At 43.0% G+C, this 14,932-nt stretch overlaps 1 protein-coding gene across 13 annotated transcripts in view; it reads left to right on the forward strand.

Moving 5' to 3' along the window:
* The window catches only part of LOC126299474 (protein PRRC2C-like), a 226,870-nt gene that overhangs the window by 201,571 nt on the left and 10,367 nt on the right, over positions 1 to 14,932 (forward strand). For 11 of the 13 annotated variants that reach the window (XM_049991396.1, XM_049991404.1, XM_049991398.1 and 8 more), the window contains 4 exons: positions 225 to 382; positions 529 to 715; positions 8,368 to 8,678; positions 14,083 to 14,728. In XM_049991396.1, coding sequence (XP_049847353.1) covers positions 225 to 382; positions 529 to 715; positions 8,368 to 8,678; positions 14,083 to 14,728 — 1,302 coding nt within the window. The remainder of the gene's footprint in view (positions 1 to 224; positions 383 to 528; positions 716 to 8,367; positions 8,679 to 14,082; positions 14,729 to 14,932) is intronic. The other 2 variants (XM_049991399.1, XM_049991402.1) reach the window with 1 other exon arrangement.

The following is a 14,932-nucleotide window of genomic DNA, read 5'->3' on the forward strand; positions in this document are numbered from 1 at the left end:
GAATGGTACTGTGGAAGGTCACCCCTCCCTCCGCTGTAGAATTGTGATTCGTAATAATAAATACAGACTACTTTATTGAACCCCTGATTTATTGTTATTTAGTTATATGTTTTTCAAATTCTGTTGCAGATGTAGCATTTGAAGACATGATAGACGATTTATTCAGACATGATAGACGATTTATTCAGGCATTATTTGTACATCGATGTGTGTATCATTGACAGGTGGCCAAACTGGATTCTATCAGCCAACAAATTCGAATTTGCCTCAACCAGCTTCTGCCCAGCAGATTCATCAGACAGGGTCTCCTTATGGGTTACAGGGATTCAGTAACCAGTCTGGGACACCAGCGCCTGTGGGCTTGCAAGGATTTGGCTCTCAGGTATTGTTTTAGTAGACACTTTGTGTGTGTGTGTGTGTGTGTGTGTGTGTGTGTGTGTGTGTGTGTGTGTGTTTACTTTTAAGCTTCTTTAGTTCCTTTGGTGATGCTCAAGTGCTAGGGCTTATATTATGAAACTGTGTTGGCAGTTTCTATCATCTCCATTGCAGATGGCTCAGCAGTACCGTAACACAGGAGTCCCAGGACAAGCATTCATAAAATCTGGTGCACAACATCAAACTGAGCATAATGCTGCTTCCAATGGCAGAGTTCAACCAAAATCCCCATCAGCAAATCAACAAGATGTGCTGTCATCAGTTTCAGTATTTTCTACTGGTGAGTTTTGTTGTTACAGATTGCCTGTAGCACTGCTAATATGCATTTCTGTTCTGTGATAACTGAAAGAAACTAGTTACTATCCAACTGCTCATTTTCAAAGATGATGAATTCTCTTCTTCTGAAAATCTTAAGGATTTTGCATCTAAATTGACCATGTAGGAGCAATAACTCTGTGTGGGTGTGTGTTGGTGTGGGTGTGGGGGGTGTGGGTGTGTAGGGGATGGGGGGGGGAGGTGTGCATATGTGCGCAGTGAAATTGTGTAACTCATGTAGTGGTGCAGAATTATCAGTATAAGAACTCAGTACAGATCAAATAATTACAGCCAAAGATTGATTCTACCAAAGTAAACAAAATATGCATGAAAGACACTTAGCCATTCCTCTAGATTCACCAAAATATGTTTAATATTGTGTGTGTTAAAACTCAATAGTTCAAATTTCTGTCTATGCTGATGTATTTCTAAAGTAGTGTTGTCTCTTCCAATGTTTTTCTTTGTGATAGATGCCTGTGTGGAATATCTACTTGTGAGTAATACCCACATTCTGCAGACTGATTTTATGGTACGCTGCCTATTGCAGCTTTGTTACCAAATACATACAAGGTCACAGTAGGAAGCTTTGTGGGAAAGGAGAATTGAGTTTGTCAGATAAATAACATCTAAATAACATTTAAAAAAGCGGATAAAGTGCCACTAGAAGCCTTCCTAAAAGACAATTTCCATTCCTTCCGAACTGACCATGCGAATGTAGATGAGATGTGGCTCAAATTCAAAGATATAGTAGCAACAGCAATTGAGATATTCATACCTCATAAATTGGTAAGAGATGGAACGGATCCCCCGTGGTACACAAAAAAGGTCCGAACGCTGTTGCAGAGGCAACGGAAAAAGCATGCGAAGTTCAGAAGAACGCGAAATCCCGAAGATGGGCTAAAATTTACAGACGCGCGAAAATTGGCACGTACTTCGATGCGAGATGCCTTTAATAGGTTCCACAACGAAACATTGTCTCGAAATTTGGTAGAAAATCCGAAGAAATTCTGGTCGTATGTAAAGTACACAAGCGGCAAGACGCAGTCAATACCTTCGCTGCGCAGTGCCGATGGTACTGTTATCGACGACTGTGCCGCTAAAGCGGAGTTATTGAACGCAGTTTTCCGAAATTCCTTCACCAGGGAAGACGAATGGAATATTCCAGAATTTGAAACACGAACATCTGCTAGCATGAGTTTCTTAGAAGTAGATACCTTAGGGGTTGCGAAGCAACTCAAATCGCTTGATACGGGCAAGTCTTCAGGTCCAGATTGTATACCAATTAGGTTCCTTTCAGATTACGCTGATACTATAGCTCCCTACTTAGCACTCATATACAACCGCTCGCTCACCGATAGATCTGTACCTACAGATTGGAAAATTGCGCAGGTCGCACCAGTGTTCAAGAAGGGTAGTAGGAGTAATCCATTTAACTACAGACCTATATCATTGACGTCGGTTTGCAGTAGGTTTTTGGAGCATATACTGTATTCAAACATTATGAATCACCTCGAAGGGAACGATCTATTGACACGTAATCAGCATGGCTTCAGAAAACATAGCTCTTGTGCAACGCAGCTAGCTCTTTATTCACACGAATACTCGATAAGTAGTACAATTCTCAAGGCTGTCAATTCAACTAAGTACCTGCGTGTTAAAATTACGAACAACTTCAGTTGGAAGGACCACATAGATAATATTGTCGGGAAGGCGAGCCAAAGGTTGCATTTCATTGGCAGGACACTTAGAAGATGCAACAAGTCCACTAAAGAGACAGCTTACACTACACTCGTTCGTCCTCTGTTAGAATATTGCTGCGCGGTGTGGGATCCTTACCAGGTGGGATTGACGAAGGACATCGAAAGGGTGCAAAAAAGGGCAGCTCATTTTGTATTATCGCGTTATAGGGGAAAGAGTGTGGCAGATATGATACACGAGTTGGGATGGAAGTCATTACAGCATAGACGTTTTTCGTCGCGGTGAGAGCTTTTTACGAAATTTCAGTCACCAACTTTCTCTTCCGAATGCGAAAATATTTTGTTGAGCCCAACCTACATAGGTAGGAATGATCATCAAAATAAAATAAGAGAAATCAGAGCTTGAACAGAAAGGTTTAGGTGTTCGTTTTTCCCGCTCGCTGTTCGGGAGTGGAATAGTAGAGAGATAGTATGATTGTGGTTCGATGAACCCCCTGCCAAGCACTTAAATGTGAATTGCAGAGTAGTCATGTAGATGTAGATGTAGACTACTGTGTTGTTGTTCCCAGAAACTCATTTTATGTTGTTCACCATTTGAAAAGTGGAAATGGAAAGCATACTAAGTGCCATTTTTTCACAAAATGCCGTTTTAGAGCTGTTGTATTCTTCATTTTCTTCTTCATGTTCCTAGATTTCTTCAAAGAGTCTAGTCATGGAGAAAATGTTTCAAATATTTATTACTAGACAATCATTCTTTGTGCCAAGCAGTGCTGCACAATGGAGTTCCAAGTACCATGTGTCAAGTTCTACATTTTGCCTGGGATGTATTAAAGAGATAAAACGCAAGTTTATGGTGTACGGGCAGAGCTTTTTGAGCTGCGACAACTTTTGTTGTTGTAGAGAAATGAATAAGAGTAGAATAAGAGTAAGGAAGACCTTTCTTCCATAAGATTCACACAATGTAGTTCAGTCAGCTAAATCTACGAACCCCATTCCATGTAATTCTAATGCATTCAACTTAATTGTTTGATTTTAAAGATCCTGCTGAAACATTGTAGTCGTCACAGGCGTGTACGATCTCCAAATGCAGTGTGATCAGTGTCTCATACTTATCCATCTCAAATAGCTATATAAAATTCTTAGTCTTGGATAAAGGCATGGAAAATATCTCCTAGTATTCAAAAATTGGAAAGACAATGGCAGATGTGTGCCATGCCATACTTCATAAGAAAGACAGGTCTTGTTTATTAGCTGCAAAACAGAAAGGCCTATTGACAGTGTTGGAATTTCTTCTCCAACAGCACAGGGAGTCTTACAGTAAACTTCACAGCATCCAATTCCTATTGTGGAGTTTTGTAAAAAAACAGAGGTGAATACAGAGATTTTTTCTTGAAATTGTTACTCTCGTGTAAAAATCTAAGAGAGATTGGAAGTGATTTTTGTTAACCATGGTTCTACTAGTTGGAATATTACTACTATATTTTTGTGCTTGTATTATGAAGAATAAAATGTAGTACCTGTGTAGCAATGGCACTGGCAGGAGAGGGGGGGGCCCTTCATATTGGCACTTAGACCCAGTCAGTTTCCTGGAATGGCACTTAGACCCAGTCAGTTTCCTGGAATGGCACTTAGACCCAGTCAGTTTCCTGGAATGGCACTTAGACCCAGTCAGTTTCCTGGAATGGCACTTAGACCCAGTCAGTTTCCTGGAATGGCACTTAGACCCAGTCAGTTTCCTGGAATGGCACTTAGACCCAGTCAGTTTCCTGGAATGGCACTTAGACCCAGTCAGTTTCCTGGAATGGCACTTAGACCCAGTCAGTTTCCTGGAATGGCACTTAGACCCAGTCAGTTTCCTGGAATGGCACTTAGACCCAGTCAGTTTCCTGGAATGGCACTTAGACCCAGTCAGTTTCCTGGAATGGCACTTAGACCCAGTCAGTTTCCTGGAATGGCACTTAGACCCAGTCAGTTTCCTGGAATGGCACTTAGACCCAGTCAGTTTCCTGGAATGGCACTTAGACCCAGTCAGTTTCCTGGAATGGCACTTAGACCCAGTCAGTTTCCTGGAATGGCACTTAGACCCAGTCAGTTTCCTGGAATGGCACTTAGACCCAGTCAGTTTCCTGGAATGGCACTTAGACCCAGTCAGTTTCCTGGAATGGCACTTAGACCCAGTCAGTTTCCTGGAATGGCACTTAGACCCAGTCAGTTTCCTGGAATGGCACTTAGACCCAGTCAGTTTCCTGGAATGGCACTTAGACCCAGTCAGTTTCCTGGAATGGCACTTAGACCCAGTCAGTTTCCTGGAATGGCACTTAGACCCAGTCAGTTTCCTGGAATGGCACTTAGACCCAGTCAGTTTCCTGGAATGGCACTTAGACCCAGTCAGTTTCCTGGAATGGCACTTAGACCCAGTCAGTTTCCTGGAATGGCACTTAGACCCAGTCAGTTTCCTGGAATGGCACTTAGACCCAGTCAGTTTCCTGGAATGGCACTTAGACCCAGTCAGTTTCCTGGAATGGCACTTAGACCCAGTCAGTTTCCTGGAATGGCACTTAGACCCAGTCAGTTTCCTGGAATGGCACTTAGAATGTTGTTAATAAACTATTTATTTTCTAATGTCATTTTATTTTTAGCAGCGATGAGGTCGGCAACATAAGTCTGCAGTATCAGAATTTCTGTTTGTTTAGATGCGATAAGTTATGCACAAAAAGTGATTTTTTGAGCCACCTGACAAATGTGAGATTTGACACAATTTTTCAAATTTCCACTCTTAATTTGTCCAGATAAAATGCAGAGCAAATTTTTAAAACATAATAATCACAACATTTATATAGTCAGCTGCTGTTAGTATGTTAATACTCGTAATTACATTACAAAGACATGGAACAGGTAGTATGTTAATACTCGTAATTACATTACAAAGACATGGAACAGGTAGCTGGTAATAACCTAAAGGAGGCAAAATTCCAGTACTGACAATACACACATTTAAAAGTGAAAAAAATTGTCGCTAGTTCGAAGAAATATTAGTTTCTTCCTCAAGGAGGAAAGAGAGATGTTGGGGAAGGTTAGAAAAGAAGGGACAATTTGCTCTGTGCCCAAAAGGAGGGGGATCCACTAGTAAGTATTCACCTCCATGAAATTGTTGTTTATAATAAAGCAGGTGGTGTAATGAGGGTAACTCACATTCGACTTGAAGATATGTAATTCATTGCAGCTGGTGCTCCAATGATGTTTCACATGACAGATTCTGCTGGCTCCATTGTTGACAGCTTCCTTGACAAATCCACCGGGATGTGACAGAAGTTATTGATGCCAATATTGCTTTTTCACAAAGACGTATCCACTCCATGTTATCTATGAAACTTAAGCCTGTACTAGTGTCAGGTGGTTAGTTTCATACGTGGATAGGTGTTTTGAGCAGACTTACACCTTTGGTTTCAGTTGCTGTTCCTTTTATTGAAAATAAAGAAGTTTTTGTACAGTTGTGTTAGCAGGGTCTTACATATTCATGTGAGTGGGTACTTGTGGGTCTTCAGGTGCATAATTGTGTTGTGTGTGTGTGTATTGTGGAGCATTGCTAATGACTCATCAAACATTGTTCTGTGTGACTTGCAAAAATTTTAGTGGTATTTATACCCAGACTGAAGCAGTGGTAAATAATGAATGAACTAATGAATCTTCTACATGTCCCATACTTCTGTTAAGTGTTCTTTGTTCTTTGCGTGCTGAACTGGTGTATTGTGATCTGATTGCAGTGTCAGTAGTCTTACAGGTACCATACTTCACATTTCCTAACATGCCATGTTTCTAACTAAAGCAGCAAATTTTTCTTCGTACTGTAGATGTCTGATAGCTAACAGTCACTGTACTATTGACTTAATCAGCATTGTGTTGTTTGTTGCTTAGAATTAATTAATGTCGAGGTTAAATGGAAGCGACTTTAGGGTGCTTCCTTGAGGTGTAGGCTTGTGTTGTGTTGACTGTTTGCCTGAAACTCTTATCTTGAAGGTACCGTCAGTGGTATATGAGTGAAAATGAATGAATAAATAAGATATAGAAGTCTGGAGGGCAACCTAGTGTTGCTCAGTTTGAGTAGAGAGTTCATGGTTGTGCCAAATACATAGAAAGCGTTTTAGATATTCAGAAGCTAACCCCTATTTTCTTACTGATATTGTACCTGTATGTAATGACTCATTACGTTTAGTAGTTCCCGAATGCCTCTTATGATCTCTCCTCCTTCTCTGCTATGGATAACGTAAAAGTCACTACTAGCACATATTTGCCTGCCCATAATGGTTCCATTGAGCCATGAAGTAGTCTTCCCCCTCCTCCATCACTCCTTCCCATCTGGCTCTACTCCGACCCCCCCATGGCTCTACTCCGACCCCCCCATGGCTCTACTCCGCCCCCCCCCATGGCTCTACTCCGCCCCCCCCATGGCTCTACTCCGCCCCCCCATGGCTCTACTCCGCCCCCCCATGGCTCTACTCCGCCCCCCCATGGCTCTACTCCGCCCCCCCATGGCTCTACTCCGCCCCCCCCATGGCTCTACTCCGCCCCCCCCCCATGGCTCTACTCCGCCCCCCCCCATGGCTCTACTCCGCCCCCCCCATGGCTCTACTCCGCCCCCCCCATGGCTCTACTCCGCCCCCCCCCATGGCTCTACTCCGCCCCCCCCCCCCCCCGGCTCTACTCCGACCCCCCCCCCCCACGGCTCTACTCCGACCCCCCCCCCCCACGGCTCTACTCCGACCGCCCCCCCCCCCACGGCTCTACTCCGACCGCCCCCCCCCCCCCCCCCACGGCTCTACTCCGACCGCCCCCCCCCCCCACGGCTCTACTCCGACCCCCCCCCCCACGGCTCTACTCCGACCCCCCCCCCCCCACGGCTCTACTCCGACCCCCCCCCCACGGCTCTACTCCGACCCCCCCCCCACGGCTCTACTCCGACCCCCCCCCCCACGGCTCTACTCCGACCCCCCCCCCCACGGCTCTACTCCGACCCCCCCCCCCCACGGCTCTACTCCGACCCCCCCCCCCACGGCTCTACTCCGACCCCCCCCCACGGCTCTACTCAGACCCCCCCCCCCCGGCTCTACTCCGACCCCACCCCACCCCCCAGCTCTACTCAGACCCCCCCCCCCAACTCTACTCCGAACCCCACCCCCCCGGCTCTACTCCGACCATGAGTTCCTGCCTTATGAGTGTAGGATCAGTAAGGAATACTCCCTTCGCATTTGTGTGAAGCAGTCTGAAGAAAATGTCCAGAATTGTGACAAAATCACTAGTGGAAATTGCATCGTGATAATGCTCCCACTCACACCCGCATGCTTTTTTTTGCGGGGGGGGGGGGGGGGGGGGAGAAACAAAACAGTTACATTGCCTCAGCTACTGTATCCACCAGGCATGGCACCTTGTGACCCCTGTCTATTGCCGAAGCTGAAGAGAACCATGAAAGGACATTGTTTCGCCACTATTGCTGACATAAAAACAGAATCACAGAAGGAGCTGAACACCAAAAAGTTCAAGAAGTGCTTCTCAGATTGGATAAAGTGCTGGAATAAGTGTGTTATATCTGAGGGGAATTATTTTGAAAGGGACAAAGTAGTTGATGTTGGAAAAATGAAGATAATTTTAAGAAAAACATACATTCTTGTTATTTTTTTATCACACCTCATACACAGTTGCAAAAGAAATTTATTGTAACTTTTTCTGCATTTTCGAAGTTGAAAGTGAGAAGGAATATATTATCATTTGTCACGCATTTGAAGACAACTTCAGGACTGTGGTGATTATTGTAAAATCATAGTTTTTTTGTTTAGCTAACTTCGGTGATAGCATTTGCATTATACTTGAAATTCTGCTGTTACAAAATAAACAGTCCAACCCTAAAATTAGGTTCTTTTTGCAGTTCCGCAGATACCATCTCCCAAGTCACGCAACATAAAGCAGCAGCAGCAACAGCAGCCGCAGCAGCAGCAGCAGCAGCAGCAGCAACAACAGGCTCCGCCACCACCCCCTTCAGCCCAACATCAGCATCAACCACCTCAACCACCGCCACCACCACCACAACAGCAACAGCCACAACAGCAACCACAGCAGCCACCACCCCCACCCCCACCACAGCAACAGCAGCAAGCACAACACAGTCCTACACAACAGCAGACACCACATCTTAAATTTGGTGCTTACCAAGGTGTTTCACAAGCTCCTGGCCAACTGGTATGTTGCTGAATTATTTTATAAATGTTACTGTTGGGATAATCTTCATAAAAAACTTTCCAAATATTATGCTTCAAGTAAAATAGTGACATGTCATGCTTCTTTTACTCCTACTTATCATCAGGGAATGTGCAGCATACTGGTTGAGTCATTTTTATGGTCATTACCAAATTGCCAGTGCACTCGTTGCAGGCTGAAGGCACAACCAAATGTTCACATTCATGGTGAAGTTATTGGTGTCTGAAGTTAATGTAACATACATTTAAAAAATTGGTCAGGTGTGTTCGGAACATAAGGGATGTGTTTCGAAGGTCTTAGAAAGTTAACAATATTCAGACAAGTTAGATTCTGTTCTTTCAGAGGTTCTTCAGAATCACATGCATAACTGTTCTAATGCTGGAAGAAACACCACCACACTTACTCATTGAATGTTTTCTTCTTAAGCATGTGTACAATGATAACCTTGTGAGAAGAAATCTTTCAAGAATGGAGGGAAGCAGTTTGTGACAGGTGTGCTTCTGTAATATTCCTGATGTGGAAACAGTGTGTCTTTGACTGATGAGCCAACTTTTCCTACATCAGCTTTAAATGGTTTTGGATGTGACAGATCCAAGTATACTATTATTTTGTAAACCTGCAGCACGCAGAAAGAGTGGTGCAAATGAATCCTAACCAAGCAGTTAAGAATCTTGGAAACGGAGTACAGGCCAGGGTGTTGGTGTTGGACCAAGCCTAGTCTGTGAACAGCTGTCAAAGTGGAAATGTTAAAGCAAAGTGCCAGTGTGCCTCATATATGTCAAGTGCCAGTGTGCTAGTTCAAATAGGTAGAATATTTTAATACAGCCAGCTGGGGATACCGGATGATAGTGGTGCATGCGTGGAACAACTAAGTACAGGGTTGTATGAAGTGGAGAGCAGGTACAGGGCCAAATAATTGTAATCACTCCCTATGATGACACTATGTCTGTCCAAGTCCATAACAGACAGTCCAGCTTTCTCGAGTCTTGATTTGTTGCAGAAACATATCAGTGTGTTGTCTTAAATGTGTTGACTGTTTGACATAGCATGCAGCGGACTAGATTGGTGGCATACATGACATTGAGCCAGTTTCCATTGCCTAGTTACCACAAGTGCATTTAGCATGTTGAAGCTGTCACTGGCTTTCTCAGCAAATAAATAAATAAATAAAATTATGGCAGCTTGTACGGCATATGGTACCATAAAAACTTCTTTATGGTAGCCTACACTGTTGAGTAAAATATTGGGACAAACAGGAAGTTTAATTATTTGGGACACAAGTCTATGAAACACCTGAGCTCATCAACTGCTGCATTAGAGATTTTTTTTAAGCAAGAGATATGGCCAGCTCCATATTCCATATTCCATTTTTCAGCTGGCTACATTTGATAAGGAATGTGGTCCCCCCCCCCCCCCCCCTTTCACAAAATCGGTCAGCCTGTTGATACACAGTGAAGCGCCAAAGAAACTGGTATAGGCATGCATATGCAAATACAGGGTGTTTATAAATGAATATTGGGGTTTTAACACTTCATAATATTTATTATATTAAACTTACAGTTATAAATGATATGTCAAATGAAACCGCAACTCAAATAGTTTTACCAAGAACCTTATAAATGTTCAATGTGAGCACTGTTTGTCACATGGCACACACAGTCTATAGCAGAGTTCTTCCCAGATGTTGATAAGTGTGTCTTCAGTGATTGTAGCAACAGCTGCTTCAATCCAGTTTCTTAATTCATGGAGGTCTGCTGGTAACGATTCTTGATGAAGCCCCAAAGCTTGGCATTAGGTCAGGTGAACATGGAGGCCATGCAAAGTAAGCCCTGTCATTGGGCCCATTGCGGCCTATCCAGTGCTTGGGTACAGTGAAGTTCAACCAATCGCATACTTCGCTATGCCAGTGAGGTGGTGCACCATCTTGCAGGAAAATGAAGTTCTCTGGCTCATCTTCTTCCAAGTGAGGGAAGAGCCATTGCTCTAGTGTATCAAGGTAAGAAGAGCCAGTTAAAGTAGGTTCACCAAAAAAGAAAGACTCATAAACTTTCTGCCGGGATACAGCACAAAACACAGTCACTTTAGGGGAATCTCGTTGCATTTGTACCACCTTGTGAGGATTTTCTGAGCCCCAGATGTGCATATTGTGAGTGTTAACATGTTCACTAAGGTGAAAGGTCGATTCATCATTGAAGACAACATGATCCAGAAAATCTTCCGTCATGAAACATCATTTTGTTTGTCTAGTTGGCACATAATCCATGGTCTTCTGGCTTCAGAGCCTGTAATAATTGTAAACGGTAAGAATGTAGTTGTACGTGTTTTCTTAAAACTTTCCAAACAGTTAACATGGTAATTTGTAATTCACGACCAGCCTTCCAGACTGATTTCTTTGGGTTACGAGTGAACAACTTTCTCACTCGCTCATCAGTCTCTTCACTAACTCTTGGTTGTCCTGTGCTCTTCCCTTTACAAAGGCAGCCGGCATCTTCAAATTGATCATACCATCTACAAATGTTGTTATCACTAGGAGGATCACACGTGAACTTAAACTGGGATGCACGTTGCACAGTAACTACAGATTCAGTCTTTGCAAACTGCAAAACACACAACACTGTGTGTTCACTAGTCGCCATCTTCGCTACTATCACTGTCTAGCGGATAGTGGTGGAAACAATGAATGTTGCGCATGCGCACTGGTGCCAAACACCACTGTTTGAGTTGCTTTTTCATTTGATATATGATTTGTAACTGTAAGTTTAATGTAATAAATATTATAAAGCATTAAAACCCCAATATTCATTTATAAATACCCTGTACATAGATAGGTAAAATACAGAATACATTGCTGCGATCAGCAATCCCTATGTAAGACAACAAATGTTTGGCACAATTGTTAAATCGGCTGCTGCTGCAATGGCAGGTTATCAAGATTTAAGTGAGTTTGAACGTGGTGTTAGTCGGCACATGAGAGATGGGACACAGCATGTCCAAGGTAGCAATGAAGTGGGGATTTTCCCGTACAACCATTTAATGAGTGTACTGTGAATATAAGGAATCCTGTAAAACATAAAATCTTCAACATCGCTTTGGCGTGATAAAGATCCTGCAAGAATGGGACCAACGACGTCTGAACAGAATCGTTCAACATGACAAGAGCAACCCTTTCGCAAATTCTTGCCGATTTCGGTGCTGGGCTATCAACAAGTGACAGTGTATAAACCATTCAACAAATCATCAACAATATGGGCTTTTGGAGCTGAAGGCCCACTCATATACCCTTGACGACTGTACAACACACAGCTTTATGCCTCGCCTGGGCTCGTCAACACAGACATTGGACTGTTGATAACTGAAAACATGTTGCCTGGTCAGATGAGTCTCATTTCAAATTGTATCGAGAAAATGGACGTGTGTGGGTATGGAGACAACCATATGAATCCATAGATTCTGCATGTCAGTAGGGGACTGTTAAAGCTGGTGGAGGCTCTGTAATGGTGTGGGGCGTGTGCAGTTGGAGTGATATGAGGCCCATGATATGTCTAGATATGACTCTGACAGGTGACAGATACCTAAGCATCCTGTTGTCTGATCACGTGCATCCATTCATGTCCATTGTGCATTCCAACAGACTTGGGAAATTCCAGCAGGACAATGCTACAGCCCACTTGCCCAGAATTGCTACAGACTGGCACTATGAACACCCTTCTGAGTTTAAACGTTTCCGCTGTCCAGCAAACTCCACAGACATTAACATTATTGAGCATATCTGAGATGCTTTGCAACATGCTGTTGAGTTGTCCACCCCCTCGTACTCTTACGGATTTATGGATGGGATTCATGTTGCCAGTACCCTCCAGTACTACTTCAGTATTAGTCGAGTCCATACCATGTCGTGTTGGGACACTACTGCATGCTCACGGGGCCCTACATGATATTAGACAGGTGTACCAGTCTCTTTGGCTCTTCAGTGAACCGTGAGCTCGTGGACTAGAGGATTTGTTCAGTTGTTGTAACATCACTCACTGTTACAATGTCACCTGCAGATAACATGATCTTAGCTGCAGTTTCTGAGGTCTGTATGTCATTTGCATAAATAAAGAACAGAAGGGAGCCTTGCACACTACCCTGTGTTATAACTGTTTTGGCTTTCTTTGCATCAGAAACTAAGCTGATTTTATGGTAAGAATGATAAGATTGAGCTGATGTGAATTCCACAATCTGTGATAATATTTTTCATATATGATTGAAAAAACTTGTTTTTCCTCCCTTTTATCCCAATTTCTTCCATATTATCTAAAAGAATTTCATGAGCAACAGCGTTGAAAGCCTTAGAAAGATCTAAATTTAACACCTACAACACTATTATTGTTTTCAAAATTTCTAATTATTTCATCTGTGTAAGTCATTATTGCTGTTTCTGTACTTGTGCCTGCTTTAAGGTCGTATTGATCACTATTGAGGAGCTTGTGGCTGTTTATGTACTTGGGTATTTAGTGTTTCATTAATCTCTGAAATACTTAATAGAATCTTAAGAGGTGTGATATGGGTCAGTAATTTTCAACATAAAAGTCTGTTACCACACTTGAATAAATGTATCCCTTCCGGAATTTTTAGTCCGTGAGGAAATCTTCCTCCAGTAAATGAAAATTTACCAATGTCAGTCAATGGCTTTGAAATTTCTGAATCTGCGAACTTTTTTCATTTGAGGCTTCTAATCACCATTGCTACTTCATGTTCATCAATTGGAACAAACCTCATGCTGTATCCAGGTGCATAATACTTAAGTTTGTCTTGAGTTGTGAAATTCAAGCTTAGTGTTATGGAAGGATTTACAAACTAATCATTTACTAATTTGGAGGCCTTTTTTGCTAATATTAATGTTACCAGTATTTGTAAACATTGTTTCCTGCTTTGTGTGTGTGTGTTCTGTATTTCACTGTTTACAACTGCCTCAATTGGAGGCCTATTTTCTGCAATTAGAAATTTGGATTACAGCACTCTGGTATGTTACACACAACTGTGTTGCACACTAAAATTTGGAGCCTTTTAGAGGCAGAGGGTTGCAACTTAGCATCAGTTACACAGGAAAGACGACCAAGTAAATATCCACATCATGTAATACATAATCTGACAGAATAAACTAACTGTGGGACACAACCTCGTAGTTACTGTTAATTAACTATGCGAGCATCATTCTCCCAAGCATTCAGACTCTCACTCTTTCAATTGAGTAATTGCATAATGGCTTTGGCAGCAACTTTTGTAGTTGTGCTATCATCCATAAATAATATTTTCCTGACTTCTTTATATGCCGTATGTTATGTAGAAAATAAATTTGTTTTATCTTTATTTTTTGAAATTCATGAGCGTGGTGTTTTTTTAGCCCTTTCAGCAAGCTGCAAGAGCTCAGCTTAATATAGGTGTAAGAGCTGGTATGCCGCCACCTGCAACACCCACATATCCACATCCCATTCAGAGACCTGTGGCTTATTCTCAAGGAGGTGGTGTATCTGCCAATAGTATGATGGGAGGTAGGCCCCGTCAGCAGCTAACTCAGCAGCTACCGCCGCCGCCACCACAACCACAACAGCCGCAACAATTACAGCATCCCCATCACCCACCACCACCACCACCACCACAGCAGCAACAACAGCATCAGCATCCACATCCACACCAGCACCAGCAGCATTCACAGCCACCACAAGAACCAAGGCAACATCACCAACAGCAGCAGGAACAGCAGCAAAGGCAGGATCAACAACGCCAAAAGCAACACGAGCAAAGGCAGCAGCAGCAGCATCAGCATCAACAGCAGCATCAGCAGCAGCAGCAGCAGCATCAGCATCAACAGCAACAGCAAGAACATCAGCAGCAGCGTCAACAAGAGCAACGCCAGCAGGAGCAACAAAGACCCCAGATGCAATCTGCTACCACACAGCAGCCTCAAGCACATGGTGCCACTGCTAGAGGACAGAGTGCTGGCAAGCAGCCACCTAGTGCTACAGGACAGGCATATTACACATCACATGGTATGATTGTTCTTCCATGTCTAAAAAATAATTGATAGTATAGAATTAACTGAAAAAGATTAAATTGTAAATGTATTGTTGACACTATAAGGTCTATTTCCTATTGTTTGTGTATAGCATTATTTGAGACCGTGATTGTGGACTTGCCCATGTGCCACAAAGAGCATAGAAAACTGCCTATAAGCCATACTCAGCCTTGATGGT

The sequence above is a fragment of the Schistocerca gregaria genome, chromosome X (assembly GCF_023897955.1).
Source record: "Schistocerca gregaria isolate iqSchGreg1 chromosome X, iqSchGreg1.2, whole genome shotgun sequence".
Taxonomy (NCBI): domain Eukaryota; kingdom Metazoa; phylum Arthropoda; class Insecta; order Orthoptera; family Acrididae; genus Schistocerca; species Schistocerca gregaria.